The sequence below is a fragment of the Leptidea sinapis genome, chromosome 3 (assembly GCF_905404315.1).
Source record: "Leptidea sinapis chromosome 3, ilLepSina1.1, whole genome shotgun sequence".
Taxonomy (NCBI): domain Eukaryota; kingdom Metazoa; phylum Arthropoda; class Insecta; order Lepidoptera; family Pieridae; genus Leptidea; species Leptidea sinapis.
The window spans coordinates 10,671,462-10,694,888 of NC_066267.1; the positions used below are offsets into that span (position 1 = coordinate 10,671,462).

Consider the following 23,427-nt stretch of genomic DNA (forward strand, 5'->3'; position numbering starts at 1 on the left):
GTAGGCGCTCTGGAGTCTTTTATTTGTTCGGCGCATCTGGTAGGAGATCGGCCTCGGGCTCGCTTGCCATTTGTGTTCCCAGCTACGATCAATTTCTCGAGGCTCTCGTTACCCCTTATGTGGCCAAAATACGAAAGGATTCGTTGGTGGCATATCGTGAACAGACGGGTTTTGATCATGAGAGGATCGACACATTTTTTCGCTTGGCCGTCCAAAGTATACTCAAGATACGCCACCAGTACCACATCTCCAAGGCATCAATCCTCTGCCTCTCTCGAGCCTGTATCGTCCACGACTCAACGCCATACTGAAAAATGGGGAATATCAAGGCACGTACTAACCGGATCTTTGTAGTAAAAGTGATTCCCCTATTTTTCCATATTTTGTTCACACGGGTCATAAATCAATACTTGTCTGCTGGACTCTTATGAAGCCGTCGCACCATATGCCAGGACATAATGTCCGTATAAGTATAAGTATGGTCCGCTTACGAGCATCACGCATGCCATCGTTTCCCTCAGCTATATCTTAGGCAGGGAACGACCCACTCCACGACGTCACCAGTTTCTATTGTCCGACAACTTCGTGTTTATGTCGGACTATAGTCACAATTTGTAATTTCGCATATGTGTGCATTCGCCTCCCGATGTTTTCCTTCACAGTAAGAGCCTCGAATTTAAGTACGTAATATGAATCCTGTAAATCAAAAAGACATTCGCTCTTGAACATGGGAGGCTACGCTATCTGACGCTTGACCTCGGCTAACCTTTTTCGATTCACATACACCTGAGTCTCTTGTACAAAATATTGGCTTGATGAGTTTCTGCGCCATTTTCTATCGTCAGAATAAGTATATAATTATATGTATTTCATTTTGATATTAAATATAATAGGTGAAATTACTGAGGTACTAGATCTGACATCTTTTGTCTCAGACACAATTGCGGCATTCTGAGTTATGTGTTTTCCAGAACCTTAGCGGCACTGCATTGTGTTGTATGCAGGCCTTACCACGCACGCCTGTCTCGTCATTTCTTATGATAAATAAATCACAATGTTAGGGGTTTAAGTATGAAATTCCCGATTTGTACTAAAAAATTAAAATTAGTTCAATCACGAAAGCGTTTAAACCAAAATCGCATGGCGCGTTCATTAGCTGTCCCCTCTCCAAACGCAACATTTATATTGCGAGCTGTTTATGCCGCGTTAGTACCGCGTCTGACCTAGTATTCAAAAATCTCTCGAATTTTCCATCTTTCTTGTCTCAGCTGAATAAAACAAAACGATGAAATTCGTTAATCAATTTTTTAAAAGAAGAACTACATAGGTAATATGTGAAAACAATTTCACTCAAAAATCTCAAACTATGAAGATTCTATATCAATTCGAAGTCCCTATTACAATAGAACGGCAATTTCATACTAACCGGTATTTATTGGATGTTGTCGTCAGATGTGAAGCCAGTGTCGAGTTCGAATAACACGTCGGCAGTGCAGTCTCCGGTACGAACCGCCACGGACAATAACGATCTCGTAAGCAGTGTGAAAAGTGGTCAGTATTGTGTTATTATTATTAAAGAGCATTTTTATACGGAAAGATTTTATTACCATCATACACATTTATTAATCTTTGGTAAAAGTAACAAAATACTAAAACATTTAGCTAAAGTTACAAATTTTTGATGAGTCGGCGCCTTTGACGGCTAGCTGCCGGGAAATCTACTCGCTACAGCGCGCTAGATAGGGTAACCTCGCTGTAATGAAAAATATTTGCAAGCAAAGTTCGACTTTGTGTTGTATAGTGTAAGGTCGAATACCGTGTACCATTATTTATCATGTTTACGTTATGTTTTAATTGAGTGAATTGCAATGAATTGCTGTTCGTTAGTCTCGCTAAAACTCAAGAACGGCTGAGCCGATTTGGCTAATTTTGGTCTTGAATTATTTGTGGAAGTCCAGAGAAGGTTTATAAGGTGAATAAATATGAAAATGCTCGGAATGAAATAAAAACAATAATTTTATTTTTCCTTTGATGTGTCCCCCGTCGTTCAGAAATCCAGATTCGCAATAGGGTTAATAATATAATAATAATAATGTTTGGTAGTTCTGAGAATCGGTCGTCATCTTTTTTTTATGCCCCAAAAATTTCAATTATTGAGTTTTTTCTTATTACTTTATATGGTAATGCAACGATTATAAAACAAAGTCCTCCACCACGTCTGTCTGTCTGTTCGGGATAAACTCAAAAATTACTACACCTATTTTCATGGTGTTTTCACCGATGGTTAGCGTGGTTCTCGAGGAAGGTTTAAGTACATAATTTGTTAAGTTTTTGTATATATGAACTGTATTTGTTGGAGGTGTCGGAAAAAATAAGCCGTCTGGGAGCTTTCAACGAAAACGATGTCTAAACCCTTATAGATATAAAAAAATGTGTGGTGGAAGTGTGTATCTTGTCTATAGAAAAGTCCGCAACGGCATATGTCGTATCTATTAAGGATTTCATACTATATCCGTTTATTTTTTTTTCTAACTTGACAGAACGGCGTCTGTTGGGTCAGCTAGTAATTAATAAAACAACGCCAAACACTCAAAACGCTTTCGCAGCTAAACGATACTACGCATTGAGTGATTGACATTCTAGAGTTTAGACCAGTTAAAAACGTATTCTGTGGCTGTCACTGTCAGCACAGATTAAAACTCCAGATCGAGATTAAGAATCGACTTTTTGTTTGATCGATTTCTTTTTAATATGTTGATATTAATTTTCTTTAAACTACACATAATGTTGTAATTGTAATATATTTACTTAGATCCTTTTATTGTATCTATGATCTGGTGCAAGTGGTTTTGGGTTCGATTGTTTAAATTCATTCACATTAATCGACTATAGTAATCGATATCCCAATTTAATCGTGAATTTTAATCTAATGAAAACTTAATTTTAATGTTTCTCCTCTTCTAGGTTGTGGATTGGGCAATTTTTTTATATTTTGTAATAGAAAATAATGTCGGTTTTTTAAACCATATCTCAACTTATTACATTTTGGCCCAGAGATCCCCGTCTCCTTTACATTTTTCCATAAAAACTGTTTCCGTGACAGAGAGTGCTGATGTCTGCGGGACGGTGGTGTCCCTCAGCGAATCGTGCTCGGGCTCCGGGTCCACGGACAGCGGCAGCGCGGGCGTGAGAAACACCTCAGACGACATGCATCACGACCGGTGGCCTCGACAGAATAGTGTGAGTATCTAATATACTAGACACTAAAAGGTACCTATTTGTTCTTATTTTTAATATATTTTAGTTAAATCGAGAGTCTTACTTTAAATACCATGATTTTTAGTTTGGAATCGTCCTAATAAATTGAGGTCTGTGGGACCCCATGCGAGCAGTTATGTGATGTTCTTCAATTCTATTGATTACGTTTCTTTGAAGGTACAGTTTTATTTCACAAGTTGGACAGTTACAATTATACAAATGCATTTATTTTTTTTTTTCAAAATTCCTTTAGAATTCTCATTGATGTCATTTATAATATACTAGATACCTACTACCGCTTCGGAAACAAATGGCGCTCTGAGAGAGTATTAGCGGCGCAAGAAACTCTCCCAGCATTCCTTTTTTGCGTTTTTTTAAATCAAATATACTATATTGTACTGTCATTGCTGTTGCTATAAAATAATCATAATCTAGTCCCAGGCTGTCTGATCACTTAGATATTCAGCTGTGGTGTAGTGGGATTTTTAGGCTATTATTTTAGTATCTTGTGTACCTTCATTTTTAAAGTGACATCCCTCACTTCTGGGATTAATTATACAAATTAAATTATTATTATTAACCAAAATTAATCAGTGAATGAAAACAAATTTAGTACGCTTACGAACTATGCGTCACTCGAGTGCGGGTTCGAGTCCCGCATCGTTCATAAATTTCAAATCAAATCAAAATCACTCTATTCATGTAGGTCACGGAAATGACACATTTATGAATGGCAAAAAAAATATTTGTCACCTCTCCAGCACGAAAAGGGCGCTATTGGTACGAGAAAGCTCGCAGCAAAAAGCGTTTTTGCTAACTAGCTTGCTAGCGTGAGGCAAAGTGATTTAAATTTCGAACCCCACGTGACCATACATCCGGGAATTACTCCGCTTTAAATAATAAACAATGCGATCCGGTGCGTTCCGAAACTCATTTTAGCCTAGCGTATTATTTTATTGTTTCTCTTACCTATAACACTTTTCTCGTCTAGTCGAGGTGAAAAGTTGTATGTTTCACACGAGAGCAAATTTTTTTTTGTCGCGTGCCTTTAAATCACTCACAACCTCAGTAGTCTATATTAGAACCACTCTCTACGTTCGTGATTTAATTCTAGACTACTTCGCCAATTCGTGATTTAAAGTCAGCACTCGCAGCAAAAAATAACTTTGCTCATTCATTGCCACTCTGTTAAATCAGATATACATTTTCATTGTTTTACAAATCATTTCAATTACAATATAAAATGTAAAGTGATGCAGCAAACATACTCAAACGTCAAATTTGAATACTTAATCACAAAAGTGAGGATATCACTTCAAAATAACAAACTGTTATTTTTTTGTTATTACTTGTGTGATATAGTAATGAATGGTCGGTTGGTTGCAGCTGTCCATGAAGGAGTGGGACATCCCATACGACGAGCTGAAGCTGTTCGAGGTTATCGGTGCGGGTCGGTTCGGGACAGTGTACCGCGGCAGCTGGCACGGAGCCGTCGCCGTCAAGGTGCTGCACGTGCATGCCCTCAACGACCACTGCGCGCCGCTAGACACCTTCAAGCACGAGGTAAGTTACTACTATCATACTTGCCACCTAGATTAAGGGTACCACAACGGCGCATATTTCTCGTCCCTTACTGTCTTAGAAGTTGTCAAAAAAAGTTATTGAACAAATCGAATCAAAATCACTATTCATCTTTGTCAAGGAAACGGCATATGGCATATCAATGTTTTAATGAATATTAAGTTCTTTCTTTTTTCCAATTACACATAGAAATATAAATAAAAAGGTATTAGAAGTGCTAGTATCTTGCGAGACTTCTATTGCCTGTCACACAAAATTGGTCTCGGAGCTAAGATGTTACAACTACATTCGCAATATTCAAACGCAGAGCACGCTAATAAAACCCACATGAAGTTTTAAATTCAAATATTTTTGTTCAAAATTGGATATAAGATCACTTATTGAAAGTCATAAACTACCACCCATTCCAAAAGGCCAACGTTCAGTCGAAGTTTAAAATAGGTTCGATATATTGGATCGGTGTGGACAAAAGCCATGTTGGTCGTCTCCAATGATTTTGTGCTTAGTAAAAGAAAAAAACATCTTCGTTTGCAGATTCCAGTCTGCTTACTTATTTTTTTGAAAAAATATGTCTATATAGCTGTTTTCCACAAAGTGGGCAAAGTTCCAGTGCCGTATGAGATTTACCAGTAGGTCCAGGACCAGAATCCGGTGTAATTTGTTTGCGTCTGGTAAGCGTAGTAAATATGGAGTTAATTTACATGACAGATTAAGAAAGATCAAAGTTAATGAAGTCAGTTAAAAGAAGAAGTAATTGAAACGTAATTTTACCCTGGTTTATAAAGAGAGTGGTAGAGATTAAAGTAGATTCAATAAAGTAGTTTGGAAACACATGTTCTTATTTAAAACTCTCACGATAAATATAAATTAATGTGATAAAAAGAAAGAAAGATATTTATTTGCAACAACTATAGCACTTGTAGTACATAAAGTTTTTGTCACATATTGGTCACACTTCAGCATGATGCTGATTACTAGCGTAACCAGCGCTGATCTTCCAGTGGAACCATCAAACGTAACACGTTACTCGTAACTTTTTATTAAATTTCATTCATACACACACGCCTTGTTCCCGTCGGGGTAAGCAGAGACAATAGAATGCCACTTGCTTCAATCCTTACAAACCTCACGCGCTTCCTCTACATTCATTACTCTTTTCATACATGCTCGCCGGTTGCGGGTGCTCTAAGAACTAATATTTTAATAGGAACTATCATTGTTGTATATTTATAACACTCAAGCCGATAAGCTGTTGGAACATTAGGAAAAACTAGGATTTTTATGGGAATTTGGGTAAATTTTTTGGGGGAAATTTTGGAAACGATGTTCTAGCAGGTTTTATACCTAAAATACTGTTGTTAGTCTCTGCGTACTAACCTGTACCCTTATTTTCCAGGTGGCGACATTTCGGAAGACCCGTCACGAAAACCTGGTTCTATTCATGGGCGCGTGTATGAAGCCGCCCCGTCTCGCGATCGTGACATCACTGTGCAAAGGCATGACGCTCTTCACGCACATCCATCTGAGGAAGGACAAGTTCACTGCGAACAAGAGCGTCCTAGTGGCGCAACAGATCTCACAGGTTATTTTGACAAACTATTAAACTAATTTGCCCAGCTAAGATAATACGTCTAGGTAGAGCCTCTTGCTTCTAGACAACCGATGAAAATAGGCCAGACCGCGTGCAACGCAGAGCATCTCGAATTTTCGGGGACCCAGTGCTCTGTGAACGGCTGGATCACTTGGCGTTGCGTAGAGATGTCGCTTCATTGTGTGTCTTCTATCGCATTTATCACGGGGAGTTTTCCGAACATCTGTTTGAGCTGATTCCTGCCGCCGAATTCTACCTTTACACGACACGCCACAAATTAGGATATCATCCCCACCATCTGGATGTGTTGTGGTCCTCCACAGTGCGGTTTTCAAGGAGCTTTCTTCCATATATTACAAAACTGTGGAATGAGCTTCCTTGTGCGGTGTTTCCTGGTCAATACGACATGGGTACCTTCAAAAAAAGTGCGTACACCTTCCTTAAAGGCCGGCAACGCTCCCGTGATTCCTCTGGTGTTGCAAGAGATTGTGAGCGGCGGTGATCACTTAACACCAGATGACCTGTACCTTTTTTGTCCTCCTTTTCCATAAAAAAAGGTTTATTACTTTAGTGTGCGTGACATACTCCGTCTTACAATAGCGATTTGTATGTCCTTTGTGTTAGTGTGTGTGCATTGCTCAAAATAGCTGTCATCTGTCACAGGCTATCTAAACTTATAAATGATGTAAGATGCCCAGCATCGCGAATAGTAACGGACGGGTACACATATAATGAATGACGACGAAAAAATGCTGAGTAACGGTCATATAATTACATGAAATTCGACGGCGCCAAGAAATCGTTGTCTTGGCAAAAGAAATTCTATTACCACATGGAGAACAGTATCGGCTCTAATTCTTACCGTGTCCTACGCAGGACTCCGTAAAATCCTCGATTGTGTTTTGCTTAGACCACATTTATCACAGGGTGATCAGTTCAGAATAGCTGCTCAAGCATTCCTGCCGCCGATACATAGCACAACAGGTCAGAGACTAAAATAACAATATATCTTATGTCTCAAGGTGACAAGCGCAATAGTAAACTCGCGATTTGTATTGTATATATATATATACTTTGTAAGTGTGTGTGAATTGCTCAAAATAGAGGTTAACTCTATACTCAGTTTTTTGCGACGTTTTCACAGCTATCATAGTCTATCTAGATGTATAAATGTTCTAAGCAAAATTCTCTAAAAGATAAGTATGAGTTGCTGTTGGAAAATCTCACTACAACTAATTAATTAGGTCTGTCTAGTCTCGCTTACTTAATATTTTTAGCGGCTTGAAAATATTACATTTTTCAGAGTTTTCTTATATGTGTATTGCAGGGTATGGGTTACCTCCACGCAAGAGGTATCGTTCATAAAGACTTGAAAACGAAAAACATTTTTCTGGAGAACGGGAAAGTGGTCATCACGGACTTTGGATTGTTTAGTGTTACAAAGTTATGCTTTGGGAACAAGTAAGTTTCAAAATTCTTAATATTCACTTATTTGCGTATTATTCGATATTTTCACTATTATTTGTACATAGAATAATTTTAATATCGTTATTAAATATTTGTAACATTATAATTGAAACTCAATTCGATTGCTGGTTTGGATAAGAACGGTCCAAATCCAACTAATAGGATGGGAAACAGGTCTGAAAATGAAGTGTCCTTTTCTGGTGTGTACCACAATAATATACTCATCCAACAAATGTTGACATTGACATATATAGTTGATGTACTCAGAAATAGTACACTGTTCACTAAGAGGATATTCAAATTCCAATATTTTTATTCAAAATAGAATGTGACATCACTAATTCAAACTCAAAAACTACCACCCATTACAAAACAAAATCCTCTGACCTGAGAAGAATGGGCGCAACAAACTCAGCGGACTTTTTTTTCATCAAAAAAATATGTTTACAAAAGTAATATTGTACAATTAAACTTATTATTTAATAGCCTGAGGGGGTCGCTCCATTCCCAATCTGTGGTATCAGTATAATCAGTATAGGTATTAAGAAAGTCATTTATGTTATAGTAGCCTTTACCACACAAACGTTTTTTTTTACAAATCTTTTGAATAACGTAATACTTTTGTTTCGAACATTTTCTGGGATCTAGTTGTAAAAGCATATACACCGGCCCACAAAAGACTTACTAATTCGACTTAGCCGAGTAGTAGGCATTATAAGTTTGTCTGTTCCTGGTGTTAATGTTAGGGATTCCTATGTGGATGCAGTTTGTAAGCACGAAGCTGATCTGATAAATTCGTCTTTATACTGCATCTACAATATAAAATGTAAATTAACTGTCGATCGCGTCGCGTGTACTCTTAAGCTACCAATTAAACTTAATATTACGAGTATAGAGTGTATCTTTACCCCCTTATTCATAATAGTCTACTAACTTAAAGCATTGCTAATTCTCACTCCGTCTTCTTCTATTGACCTAAGTCAGAATGAGGAAAAACAGTCCTAAGCGGCTGTTTAAAGTTAGCGGAACATTATGAATAAGGGGGTTAGAATACAGTACTTATTAGAAGTCATATTGTAGTTAATTATGCACTCGCCGAGTGAGACGACCGCGCATAGTGACAAAACACTGAAACAGCGATTATGTTCATTTCGTTGGTTTGAGGCCTATCGCAGATGACACACTTTTTGTGCTATCGAGTTTGCGACACACAAAAAGTGTGCATTGCGCACAAAATGTCTTTGGCAGATATTTCACAGACTCAACGCAAACGACGTACACTTTCGGTCATTTTGTCGGCACAACTATAGGGACTTGCACGCAATGGAAGTACAGAGATTCCTATGTATTATTTTTTACTTGAGATATTAAAAAGAAGAAATAGAGAATTTTGGATTCATCCTATTCTTACTGAAAGGTTTCATATTTAACACACTCCATCACACAATTTTCTTTTTAAATTTCTGTCATGATACTCTGCCTATAAGATATAAGGTATAAGATGTATCATACAGTGCTGGTCTGTTTTATATTTCTTGAATCAACATCGATACATCCATGTCTAGCGCCATGATACACGTCAATCACTAGCAAGTGCAGACTACAGACTAAAGTGAGCGTCGTCTGCGTTAGCACATGTTGATTCGAACGTTATTTTTTTTACGGCGCAGTCTGTCAGATCTACGAGGATATTTTGTGTGTCAGACTTTTTGCGCGTCGTATGCGTTACTGCATATAGGTCTATCGGTTTTATTATCACAGACTAAAAAGTGCGTCACGGATAGTCTGTCGTATGCGATAGGCCTTAGACCGAAACAGAAACAGTAATTTATACTACTACTTGGCGCCATAGGAACGTCCCACTGGTAAATATTGAGTTTGAGTCAAATACTAACAATGTTATGACTGCAGCCCACGCGGCGACAGCCTCGGTATCCCGTCGGGCTGGCTGTGTTACCTGGCACCAGAGCTGGTACGCGCACTGCGGCCGCACGCTTCACTCCACCTGCCCTTCTCCAAGCAGACAGACGTCTACGCCTTCGGGTAAACTCTTTAAACATTCATTACTAGCTGACCTGGCAAACGTTTTGCCACATAAATTATATAATGTAACCTTCCTTTAGCTTCAACGAATCTATTACAAAAGATTTCATTGAGATCGGTCGAATAGTTTAGGAGTTTTTAGGGATCATACAAACAAACATTCTCTTTTATATATATAGATAGATTGTCATAACACTACTCATCTTACTCAACAGAATAGTCGGAATTTATTTAAGTACTACAGTGGACCCCGGCAATCCGACAATCGTTATTGCAGGGCAATGTCTACTGACCTGTATAAATACCACTGGACAGGCTGTTCCATATGTTTGACAGAATTTTTTTGTGACTATTTGAAGCGCCACTCGCGAGCGTCCAGAGAACAAATTTTGACTTATAATACAAATGGCTGCCAAGGAACGTACGTAACGTAATACTCTTAAGTATTTTTACATTTTGAATTAATTTCGCTCGTTTTCCGTGTTATTTATACTTCAGGAATCAACGTACACAATTTTTTTTTGTAAATAGTTTCCCACCATCTATGTTGTCCACTGGGTTGTCATCACTAGTTTTAGTACTGCAGACTCTCGCTACATGGCCAACAGCGCCAAAATGGCGAATATCAAACAGGCACAAAAGCACTTTGACAGCTGCCAATCCAGTGGTGTATAATAGAGGTCAGTGGCAGTATCTGACCATCGAATTTGTTGGATTATAGAGTACCTACTACCTAAGACCCTCTATAGAACGGAATTTTTTGGATAAGAGTTGTAATCCTACAAATTTAAGATGAAAATGAAAAGGTTTTATCAGAACTACAAATCTTGACACATGTATGTAAATGTAATTTTATGTATTCAAATAAAATCTCAGTAATAGGAATCAAAACAACACGCATCGATCGCAATACTGAATACAGTGGAAGTGGTGACGCGTACAAGTTGCAACCTGACCAGGCATGTATTAACTACATTAGTGAAGATTATCTAAAATAATACATTGCCTACATTCAACAGGCATGTCGGATAGCAGGGGTCGCCGGATTAGACAGGGTCCGAATTACCAGGGGTCCTCTGTACTCATAATTGCAGATATCATAATAATAATAAAATATTAACGTAGGTATTCATAATCTTAGTTAGATATATTTATGGTAATATTTTTTTTTATTGCAGAACTGTATGGTACGAACTTCTGTGTGGGGAATATCCGTTCAAAGGTCAACCGGCCGAAGCCATCATCTGGCAAGTCGGGAAGGGAGTGAAACAATCATTAGCGAATATGCAAGCATCGAGGGATATTAAGGTTGGTTGCATATTTGCTTTATGTAGACTTTTAATCACTTATTTCAATAGTAGTAATTTTCCCAGGATTTTCTCCACGTTGATATATGGCGATCCAATCGCGAGATTTGTAGGACTTTTTACCATCACACGGTCACATTATAAAATGAAAAGAAAGCTGTTGTTGGGCTCAGTTTTTCCCATAAACTTGCAGACTTAACTCTCACTGGGTAAAGGTTGTAACACATCTACAAGTCTTCTGGTAGGCAGGTAGGCAGCAGGTGATTGGCTTGGTTGTTTCTTCTCTCTTATAAAAAAAAAATATGACCACCAGACATCACCTGAGGAGCACACACTAGGTCAAATATGATGGTCGTAATTACTGTGATTTTTAGAAATCGCATCAAACAAATACTAGGCTAGTCATGCTAATATATCATGTGTATGGTGTGCATCTACTGCCTCTGTTTTTTCTCTGGCAAGTTTAGGGCTCTCTACGCTACATAATCCTCATTATATCACATTTTTAACCGACTTCGAAAAGGAGGAGGTTCTCAATTCGATCGGTGTTTTTTTTTATGTATACCGATTACGCTGAGATTTATGAACCAAATTTCGTGATTCTTCTTTAGTTTGATGTGAAATGTTTGCCATTTGCATCCATAAAAATTTGAAATAGTTTGGCCCCGTAGTTTTCATTTTATGAATATTTTTGTTTACTACGTAATATATGATGTTGTTTTAGTTTGTGTACTAGTTTTGTGTGACTTTTCATTTAGTTTGAATATATATTATTATTATAATTAAACCGTTCGCCGATAAATGGGTCTTAGGCTACCTGTCATTCATAGCTAACAAACGTTCTTCACGATATTTGAGTGTCTCACAAAAATTTGAAATATTGGATCTATATTGTTTAAGGCACGCGGACCTTTGTCGGCCTACCCATAGCTACTTAAAAAAATTACTATTTAACATATGCCAATAAAAAGCAACGAAATCTTATAGTTAACATGATTAATGACACTAAAAAATAAAAAGGAAAAAAATTACGTTTAAAAAAACCGATTTCAAAAACTCAAAAGTACAAAATAACTTAATAGAGAGACCATCTCAAACGGTTCACCTTGAGTTTTTCAGCTATAAGGGCTACTTTTAAAACTGCCGTGGTTGTGCTCATTACGTAAGTTGTCAAACCTTCAAACCTCTCCTGATCCTGTAGAATCCTATCCTTTTGTCCGGACCGGCATGCGCGTGTGGCACAGCACTCTCGTTAACAACCGCCACTTTTGCCAGCCAATATGTACTCTACGCCACGTCTTCTTCAACACTTCTTATCCTCCATGATGACAGTCCCAAGTATTTACATTGCGACACTTTTGGGACCCTTTTCTTGTCTGGGTAGTACATCGTTGGTGATATTGCTTAATTTACACTCTAGAATCTTTGGATTGGATTGTTTGACATTTAGTAATGCTTCTTCCTGCGCATTCACACACAGATTTACTACAGTCTGTCGGCTTTATAGTCTGTATGCAATTAGGGCAATGTCATCTGTATACAGAAGGTTCCAAGAAAGCGATGCCTGAACATTTTTAAGGGATTTAGTGAATGAGACGCCATGAGTTTGGTATAAGTTCCAGTTATCAGAATGAGATCGCAAAGTCTTGTAAGCCATTTCACTCAAATTGGAAACAGCAATTTCCAAAGCTCTGCCGTGATTTCATCTAGCCCGATTGCATTTCGGTTTATTATTATTATTCCATATTTTTGATGACTACTTTTACCTCATTCATACCAATCTCCTGTACGGATCCTTCCGCAGGTTTTAGAGATTTACGCAGAGTTGCCTTGGAAATCTGTCGTTCATGAGTTCATTATCATGTTATTATAGTTCTTTCGTACTATCGATTTGTTACGTCTTTATCCATAGTTAAAACTCCTAATAGGATCAAAGTCCTGATAAATTTATTGATTTTGATATCTTGCGTTGATTTGTATCCTGATTTTGTTAATTTCAAAATTTCTGCTTCTAATTTTGCTCTATCAAGTTTGTTATAGATTCCCTCCCATGCGGTTGCCTGTACCTATGCCACTGTTCTTTTCGCTGCTGATATCTCTCTAGGTCTTGGTCCGTCTTAGAGGCCTGCCAGATTTTATACAGTTCTTTCCATTTTACTTGCGACTCTCATGTTGACTTCTCCGTCGCACTACGTTGGGTCTTTCTCTGTATATTGTCCAAAACATCTCACACACTATGTTGAATAAATTTTACAACTATCTATGCAGGATATACTGATGCTGTGCTGGTCGTACCGGGCAAGCGAGCGGCCAGACTTTCCGCATTTGCTGTCCACCCTGGAGAAATTGCCACGCAAGAGACTGGCGCGATCTCCTTCTCACCCTGTGCATCTCTCACGATCAGCCGACTCGGTAATGTATCCACTGAGCTTGTGATGTTCAGGTAACCATGACAGTGAAGAGCAAGTGTTCTTCAAGTCTAAAGAACTTTGCAAAGAAGCTGTAAAGCAAGATCTCATTGCTATTCTGTGATGTATCCAAGAAAAATTAGTGTTACAGAATTTACAATACAAGATACTCGTTTGTAAAAGTATACTTGATGGTCTAGATATAGATTTATATGTAGTGAAGATATATATTTATATATTCTACATTGATGTGAGTCATTGTAATGATGATAATTTAATAGTTTCTACAACATTCTTTCCCCAAGGTCATATTAATTCCACAAAATTTCCGCTCAGTATAAAACCTTAATCATAGTATTAAATGAAAATATAGTAATGCTCGAGACAAGACATGATTTTCATTGCTCCGCGTGTGTTGTCACAAACTTTTCGATACAATAAACAATAAATATTAATGCAAAATAGAATTTAATATCAGGAAAGATCCAAAAATGTTTTTTAAATACATTAAGGATAAGCGTGTAGTTTGTCATCACTCCCAGCTGTTATGAAAATGGAAGGCATAATTTTATCTCAGCTTACCTTAAGAAGGTAAAAGCTTATTAAACACTTTATTTAATTTATAAAATGTAATATGAGAATGGTGTGTATTAGAATTAGAATTTGTAATAGGCATGTTTAAAACACGGACGAGAAAAAAATAAGGACTCCGTGTCACCTTACATAACAGTGAGGCACCAAAACAAGCCGGTAAACGTGTAAATACATAGTCCCACGCATACACTTACACTAACACAAGCCGATCGGCCGCCATTATGAGATTTGCCATCGTCTGTGGCAGCTCAGTTTGCGTCGCAATATTTTAATTATGCCGTCGTGCGTTGTGAAAAAGTGTAAAAACAATACAATAAAATTAGTGGATTATTTAAGTGAAAAAAAATTGTGTAATTGGTATACCCCAAAACCGCACACACACTAGCATAAAGGTGCTTCACTTGCTAATATCACGGCGCGCAGTCCTTCTTTTTCTACTAGTCCGTGGTTTAAAATGGATAAGCTACAATATTATATTGCTATTGTTCTGATGCACATTGCTGTGAGTGTACCCAAATAAATAGTAAAAATAAATACATTGTTAGCAATTCAAAAAAGCAAACATATTACCTTACAAGAAATTTAAATAAACTTATTGTCCATTCATGGTATAACAGGTGTTCTGAGAGCGGCTTGCGGGGGCGTTATGTGTGCGTCCATAGCACAACCTTCGGGGGGAGGTGCTTATCGAAGCCACGCCCCTCGAGGAAGAAACGAGCCCCGCCGAGCAAGCAGCGCCCGCGGTCGCTGTCCCGATGGCATCCGGCGCTCCAGCCTCTCTCTGGACTGTTTTCAGTGAATGTTTTGTGCAACGACAGTGTTGAGCGATGAGAGTGATTGATTTCTAGGTGATTAGGTAAGTGATTTGAATACAGACAGACAAACTGAAGGCGGAATGTGTGCTACTTTGACTGCTACGTAAGATTTTCATTGTATTTCTATATGTGGTTGTTCCCATGAAATTTGTTCTTACTACAACTACTCATAATCCTTCTGATAATCACTACAACAAGGCCAATTCGTGTGTGACTGTAAGTAGTTAAAACTTACTTATGTGCCTTTAGGACAACTGCAAAATATAAATTTATACGTTAGTAATCAACATAAACTGACTAATATTTTATAAAGATCACCTATGATTGTATAATTTTATTGTAATTTGGTTACATAACATCTCAAAATTTTCGTGAATTTCATTAAAATATCTAGTTCTGATTGAAAATTTAAGCAGAAGATTATTTACTTTATAGTTTGTTTTACAAGAATTACGTATACCAGCTATATGCTATGACGGCCATTTGAACATTTGTTAGGTGACGAAGTTACGTAAAAATTTAATAATGTTCACCACATTGATGACACATGATACATTTTTCTGTACTTTACAATGAATATTTATTTTCAATTGTACCTTGATTGGTTACTTATGCTAAAACCAATCATCTTAGCATCCCTGTAGTATATAGATTATATTTTTTTATAACAAATAAGTGTTAGTACTGTGTTGTAAAGATTAGTTGGGAGATATTTTTGAATGTAAAATAAAAGGAAGATTAAATAACTTATTAAATAAGGCATTAGAAGTATTTGAAATGAGAAAAGACATGGATATTTTATAAATATGCTTAAATTTTCAAAGTTATTGTTGATATGTGGCAATTGGCAACTGTTAGGTGTAAGTGTTGATGCGGGATAACTTCGAATTAATTTTTGTAATGTTGCGAATTTGTACAGTAGTAGGTATTTAATGTAGGCTTAGGAATAACTTATTTATCTAAAACATAACCCCTTATTGTTTGATATATGATTGCATCATAATTGTCTTTACTTCAATTCAACTTGTAATCTCCAGACACGTACAGCATAGAGCTACAATGGCGACATAAAATAAAACAAGAGCCGTAATCATAAAAAAATATTTAAATATCCAAAAAAAAAAATCACCTATATAAATCAATTTTCCATATAATTTCGGAACAACCAGTGGGAGGCTCCGTTGCACAGGATGCCGGCTAAATTATGGGTATACAACGGCGCCTATATCTGCGGTGAAGTAGTAATGTGTAAGCATTATTGTTTCGGTCTGAATGGCGCCGTAGCTAGTGAAATAACTGGGCAAATGTGATTTAACATGTTATGTCTCAAGGTGACGAACGTAATTGTAGTGCCGCTCAGAATTTCAGGGGTTATCAATTACCATCAGCTGAACGTCCTGCTCGTCTCGTCTCTAAGTGTCATTTAAAAAAAACCTGTAAGAAATCTAGTAGCCGCGGGCTAGCGTAGTCACTGACGTAGGTGCCGTCTTATGCAACCACGTAAGGGTGATTTTATTTTTCCTAAATATATAATTTGTTTGTTTGATAATTTCAATTATTATTTAAATTTTAGAATTATCTTTTTATAAATAAGGTTAGATAGCTTTACTCATGTGTTAATTTAATGTCGTCATTATAGCGCCACGCTGTATATTAATAGCTCTTATCAATGAAAATACTTAAGATATAAAAACTTGTTATACTCCTATAAAAAAAACAACCTTGCGGATTTGGATTGTTATGATGATGAAAGGACCACACACTGGAACCTGAGAAGCTGCTGTCTCCATTAAGCGTTGATGCTACCGGAATCTGCCCGCTGGTTCTGGTCCGGCAAACAGCATTGCCCGCGACACAACTGGCACTCAGTAATAACTTAGTGTTCAGAGGTGGTTTTGATTTTCGGATATATTTTCATTTATTATTGGATAGATAATTGAAACAATAGTAAGTTTTTTCGTGGAGTTAGCGCGTGGCACTTGCGGGCTTAATTCGCCAACGTATCAGATGAATTATTTTGTGGAGAGTGGAGCCATGTGGAGCTCTTGGCAAAAAGTTTTTTGGCAAACATCTCGGAAACCATGCACTATAGGGCAAAAGTTATTAAGACCATTACTGTAGAAAATAAAATTTCGCATCTTTTATTTCCTGTAGACTTCTTTGTAAGACTTACTGTTTACGGCTTTTACATTTAATGCACCAGTTTTTTTTTATCTCAGATGATAACTCTTAAAATATTGGATTAATTAATAAAATGCATCGATCCATGTTTATGGAAAAATTTATCCTCTACAGTCTACAACTCTTCCAACCTAGATCATGTAAATACACTACATATTTATATATCGGTGTTATCACCCATAATATATATTTCCTATATGGCCTAAACTCTATATAACATTTAAATGTGATTTGAGTGTGTGGTTGAATTTTGTGTTTGTGAGATCACAATACACATATTTAAATTAGTACTGGATACTAATTGTTCATTCATATATATGTATTTTTTTTTCTATTCTATTAAACTTTAATTTCATTCAAAGATGACAATGTCAACTGAAGCATTGTATTATTATACTACAGTTGGGCATCATTAATCCGGACAACCATATTATTGAGGCATTGTACTATGCTTCATTTAAATGACTTAGATAATTTATACGCCTAGATAGACTTTATCAGGTGTGAAAACGTCGAAAACAATTGACTTTAGAACTAACCTCTATTTTGAACAATTCACACACGCTAACAAAGTGTCATACAAATCGCGAGTGTAAGACATAGCTTATCACACACACTAAACTAATATTCCTGGCCTGTTTTTATTGTTGTCTAATAGCAAGAGACTATCTAGACATATAATTTATCTAAGTTAAATGATAATAAAAGTTAAAACACAAAAGAAACTCAGTCTGACTTTCTTTCGCTATATAAAATATAAGTACCTGGAGTGTGCGTTCCATATAGGCAAATGGGCAATGCCTACCTTAATAAGAACCTATATACAACTAGTATTAAAGTTCACTTAGTTTTGCTATTCTATAATCAAACTTCTATGGGATACCCACCCGGTAAGTTTTACCTTACCCTAAATGCCTAGTAAAACCTATAGCCTCGTAAGGTAATGTCAACCTCTTCACATTATGTGTGCAATATTTAAATTTGTAACTATTATATTATTAGGTACCTACTTGTACCTAGAATGACACAAACTGAAGTATTAGGTTGAGGTTGAAAATGGTCCAGAAACTATATACAAAGCACAAACAACTCCAATACTTTGATCTCAAACCCTAGCTCTGTCCGACTAAAGCGCAACTACAACAAATTAGATCTACAGTGCCTACCTTGCCGGATAACCAATGCACACCCCTGGTTAGTAAACAAGTTACAAGACATATGTATACATACTACATATGTAGTCTGTAGTCCTTGATTGAATTAATGCATTTTTTAAAAGTTGTCATGCTAGCCTCTTCCATTGTCCAAAATGCTATTGCAAATCACAGTTTTCAATGAATAAGCAAGAGTCCGGAATAACAAAGCCCCACTGTTTTTAAAATGCATGCATTGAATAAAATAGAACTTTAATTTGAAACTGAGTAACAGTATTGTTTATATTATGTACTCATATTGTATTGTAAGATAACTGACATATTGTGTGTTCATTATATAATGCTAACCTCCTGCTAAACAGGAGCCTGTTTCTGCTGTGAAGCAGTAATGTGTAAAAATTACTTTTCTTGGTCCGTAGGGTGTCGTAGCTAGTGAAATTACTGTCTCAAGGTGAAGAGCAGTTGTAGTGCCGCACAGAATTTTTAGATTTTCAATAATCCTGAGTGGCACTGCTTTGTAATGGACAGGATGTATCAATTACCATTAGCTGAATGGCTTGCTTGCTCTTTATTTTCATTAAAAAAAGGACTTATCAGTATATGAATTATCAAGCTGGTTTTAAAGGTGTGGGAATCACTTGAACACATCAAATGATTCTCTCTCCTTATAATTGTAGCATACAATGTATATAAATCTACCATGTAGCATTTTTTGATGTTGTTTATCTTCTTTCAATGGAATTTCGTTTTAAATAAAACAACAGCTTTTGAGTTGTTATTGTTTGAAAATCAATTATATTTAGACAATTGAATGTATATTATATCAGTTTACCATGTTACTTAATGCACATTTGAAGAGGCTTTTATTTGAGAATCTTAAGGTTCTCTTCGGGGAATGGATTTGGTAGTTATTTTAGTATTTATTTAGTTATGCTCAACACAAATCCAATTCGGTTAAGTGATTGTATATATCATATAGAAATGTAAAAATGTATTAAATTTACTTGTAATGTAAAGATACTGTTATTTTATTAAATAAATTATTATCAAATAATTTTAGGCAAAAATTAATTCTGGTCACTCAGCTCCTACTATATTGTAATATTGTTATGTATTATTGTGAGTGACTGCCATTATCTGTATATATGGCAAGTGGCATGGATGATTCAGCTGTTTATATTTTTTAATTTAGATTTGTATATTTGGTCACATTGACATGAGTTGGTTCCCGATATAGCTTTATGAATTGTAGTATTCATTGTTATGAGTTATTTTTTGCTTTATTCAATATGAATGAATACTGTTTGTTTTATTATATTCATTCTGTCCACCATCTATTCATACTATAGTAATTGTTACATACCTACTGATAAAATATAAGATTGTCAAAGTGACCATGTCTGGTCTTGTACAGTTCAGTTAGAGATTTTACACAATGTATTGAAATTTCCCGTACTAGGATTACTTGCATTTGCCAAAATAAATTTCCCATCACTGTTATAATTTGTTTAATTTATGCAATATTTTATATATACTTTATGATAAATGTCCTGCTAAAATAGAAGCTACATTATTACACATACTCTTAATATCTTCATCACTTAAATATTCAGCTGCTAAGATAGCATTGCCAACTGCTATAGTTTCTCTCATTGAGTTTGCTTTGATCCAAATCCGACCATTCATACCTGCAGCTATCTCAAATGGCCACTCTTTTTTTAAAGAATCTATTAAAGGACAGCTAGGGTTCAATATTTTCCTTATTAAACTGAGGGAACTTTTGAATACAAATCCATCAGTAAGAACACCAAGGCGACCTTTTTTCCCATGAGAATCTACACACACCAATTCAGGCTCCATGTCTTTGCTGGCAACTAGCATTTTAGCGTAAATTACATCACCAATTTGAACTTCAGGTCTGTTCTTTTTAGTTGCACCTTCGAATGATAGGTATGAGAGTGCGGCAGGGCAGCTACCTCCAACGTCGACACGGAATATATCGCCAGCTTTTTGTATAACTGTTCCTATGATATTCTCGCCTCGTGACGGTATATAGCGCTTTTGATAACTGTCCACCCAAAACGTATTCGGATTCCGTTTCTTCAGTATTCCAGGTTTGGTTATATAAACATTATCAGATTCTCTTCGTAAGCCTGGTCCTATCAAAACTTTCGATTTTACAGCAATTTTTGAAATTTCATCACAACGATCACCCGGTAGCACAACGTCTCCTATTGATAAGTTCATAGCTGATAACTTTAACTCTTCCTCAAGTATTTGGACTGGTTAGTGGTTAGCTTTAGTAATGTTGTTGTTTGAATCAATTTAAATATAAGATAAATAAATATTAAAGAATACACGTGAACTTCAACAGAATAGTTAATGAACATTAACAATCTTCATCAAATCACGATGAGAAAAAATAATAAATATCAATCAAATAGGTTTGACACTTAGACTATTGACATTATCCAAAAAGGAAAGCAAAGAGGATGGAAATAATACGTATTGGGGCGGGAACCGTGGGACTGCCTGAGTAAAAATTTAAAATTAGTTTTGTATGTGATCACATTTTTGCCCCACTTGTTTTTGTTTTTTTGAAATTATCAACTTTTTTTATTTTTAACTGTAAGTTCTTAGTTCTTTATTCTACTGAAGGTAATACTGTAACATTTAAAATTATTTTCATTGCAACATAATGAAAATCTATCTAAATCCTGTTTCATGTTTCTTGAGAATTCAATATTATTTATTTTACTATACGTCTTGAGGTCATCTGCATAAAGATAAAATTGACAATATGACCTTAAAACATTTGACTTTGTCATTAATAACAATACCGAACACAATTGGGCCAAGATTGGATCCCAACGGAGCACTCGATGTAAACTCGACTCGCAATAAAAGTATTTGACTGGTACCATTCAAAAACAACATTCATCTCACTGTTATTTTAAAAATAAGCCCATCCATTGGATAAGATTCCCACAAATACCGTACCCCTCAAGTTTGCCAACAAATTACGGTAATCGACGACATCAAATGGTTTTGCAAAATCTGTGTAAACATATGTGTATCTGATTTGAACTATCTAGGGCAACTAATATGAACTAAAGTTAATACTTTTTATTTACGTGACGGATATCAATTAAAAAAATGGCGTGCGTACAAAGTAGGTACACATGTCAGAAGTGAAACTGCTTTGAAAAACAAATTTTTAAATATCGTTTATATCAATTTTCCTAATCTGAACAGATTCTTTTTTCTAGAGAACCTAAACCAAATGTTTTTTGTCAATATTAGAAATTATGAGATGTTCTGCTTACTCGCGGCCATGCGCTAAACCTATACGATACAACGCTAGTAGGGAAGATGTTCTACTTACTCGCGGCCGTGCGATAAACCTGAATGATACAACGGTAGTAGCGAAGTTGTACTTACTAGCGGTGCACGCGACGAACTGGCAAACACGACTGCAGGAAGATAACTAAATTATAAAATTATTTACTTTGGTAAATATCAAAAAAACTCATAATTATTATTCAAAATTGCGAGTACGTAATTACCGATTTTAGTTTATTATACCGCATTTTTTTCTCGAGATCGACTCAAAAAGCACTCGCGATCGATCTGTCGATCCCGATCGATCGTTTGAGCACCTCTGGTCAAAGATATCCATATTTGACAAAAAAAATCCGTGAAGAACAATTTCTTAATCTATTAGAATTATCTTTATTGGATAAAACATTTTTGAATTAAGATGTTAAGTCTTATTTGCCCAGTAATAACACCAGTTACAGTGCCATTCAGACCAAACCACAATAATGCTTTCACAATTTTGCTTCACGGCAGAAAAACGTGCCGTTGTGGTACCCATGATCAACAATTACAAATTTGGAATTCTTTTCAATGTCACTTGAAGAAAACTTCAAATAATTCAACATTGAAGTGCGTAATAACTTATCAAAAATGTGAACTCATTTAATTTCGAACATAATAAAAAAATCTTGAATTAAAAATGGTGCAGTGGTGCCTTTAGAAGCGGTTTCGTTTAGTGAATGCCGACACAATTTGCGTGATTGTGATTGGATAATGTCTTTCTCACATTTACACACACAGAGCTGTAAATATCGTGTTTCAAAGCACAATTCAAAGAGTATTAACGCAGACAGGCCGATCTTTCCTAATTAATCTAACCTAATAGATCTAACATATTTAAATAAATACAAAATATAAAAACACACTTACAATTACACTAATTTTTATCTTTCAAACGTGTTTTATTTAAATGTGTAACACTCGCGGAAATCAAAGTTAATACTAACATAACATAGTTTCATAATTAGATTAGAATTAACTATCTTTATTGGGTAATACATAACTACTTACAGTAAATACAAATTTAGAAGTATTTTCAATGTCAGCTAAAGCAAATGCTCATACAAAATAACTTTGTCTTCATGGCAAAATGAGAACTCAAATTGATTCACAGCTGCAATGAATAGTAGGCATTTACTATTATCTGATATTATGTCACATCTACGTTTTTCATCTGTTTTAGGTCAAAGAGAGTTAAAAAAAACAGCTGATTAGGGTTGAGTGAATCATAGTTTTTGCGAAAACTTAGCAATTTAAATATTGTATTAAAATATAATGCTAATTCATTTCTGACTTCACATAGTCATTAGAGATGACCTAAGGAATATCTGGTTCAAAGCTATACCCATTTAGTTTCACTGTGTATATGACGTCTTAAATCACCGCCATATTCTACTGTGAGCACTGGCGTATTCGAGGTAAGTTACTTACAGTACTTTGATCACATGATTAGTCAAAACCACTCGAGTACCTAACTTTTACGCCTAATATTTTTAGTTTGACAGTAGGTACTCCAACAACAGTTTTTTTAATGAACTAGAAAACTATAATATACTCATTTGAATGCTGCGTCAAAAATGCGGCTGACAGTATACGGGATTGCGTTCCGTTTTAAACAGTTACCAGTATAACTGGCTATAAAGGAACGGC

General features: G+C 36.0%; 2 protein-coding genes across 2 annotated transcripts in view; one reads left to right on the forward strand and one right to left on the reverse strand.

The window, feature by feature from the left end:
- The window catches only part of LOC126979590 (kinase suppressor of Ras 2), a 37,721-nt gene extending 17,819 nt beyond the window's left edge, over positions 1–19,902 (forward strand). The window contains exons 11-19 of the mRNA XM_050828961.1: positions 1,453–1,551; positions 3,104–3,240; positions 4,645–4,821; positions 6,236–6,421; positions 7,758–7,891; positions 9,809–9,940; positions 11,119–11,248; positions 13,516–13,659; positions 14,867–19,902. Coding sequence (XP_050684918.1) covers positions 1,453–1,551; positions 3,104–3,240; positions 4,645–4,821; positions 6,236–6,421; positions 7,758–7,891; positions 9,809–9,940; positions 11,119–11,248; positions 13,516–13,659; positions 14,867–14,875 — 1,148 coding nt within the window. The 3' untranslated portion in view covers positions 14,876–19,902. The remainder of the gene's footprint in view (positions 1–1,452; positions 1,552–3,103; positions 3,241–4,644; positions 4,822–6,235; positions 6,422–7,757; positions 7,892–9,808; positions 9,941–11,118; positions 11,249–13,515; positions 13,660–14,866) is intronic.
- LOC126979591 (exosome complex component RRP40) lies at positions 19,891–20,856 on the reverse strand. Its single transcript, XM_050828962.1, has one exon. It carries the CDS (start codon positions 20,644–20,646, stop codon positions 19,936–19,938), a length of 711 nt encoding a protein of 236 aa, XP_050684919.1. The 5' UTR covers positions 20,647–20,856; the 3' UTR covers positions 19,891–19,935.
- Between the last annotated feature and the right edge of the window lie 2,571 nt (positions 20,857–23,427).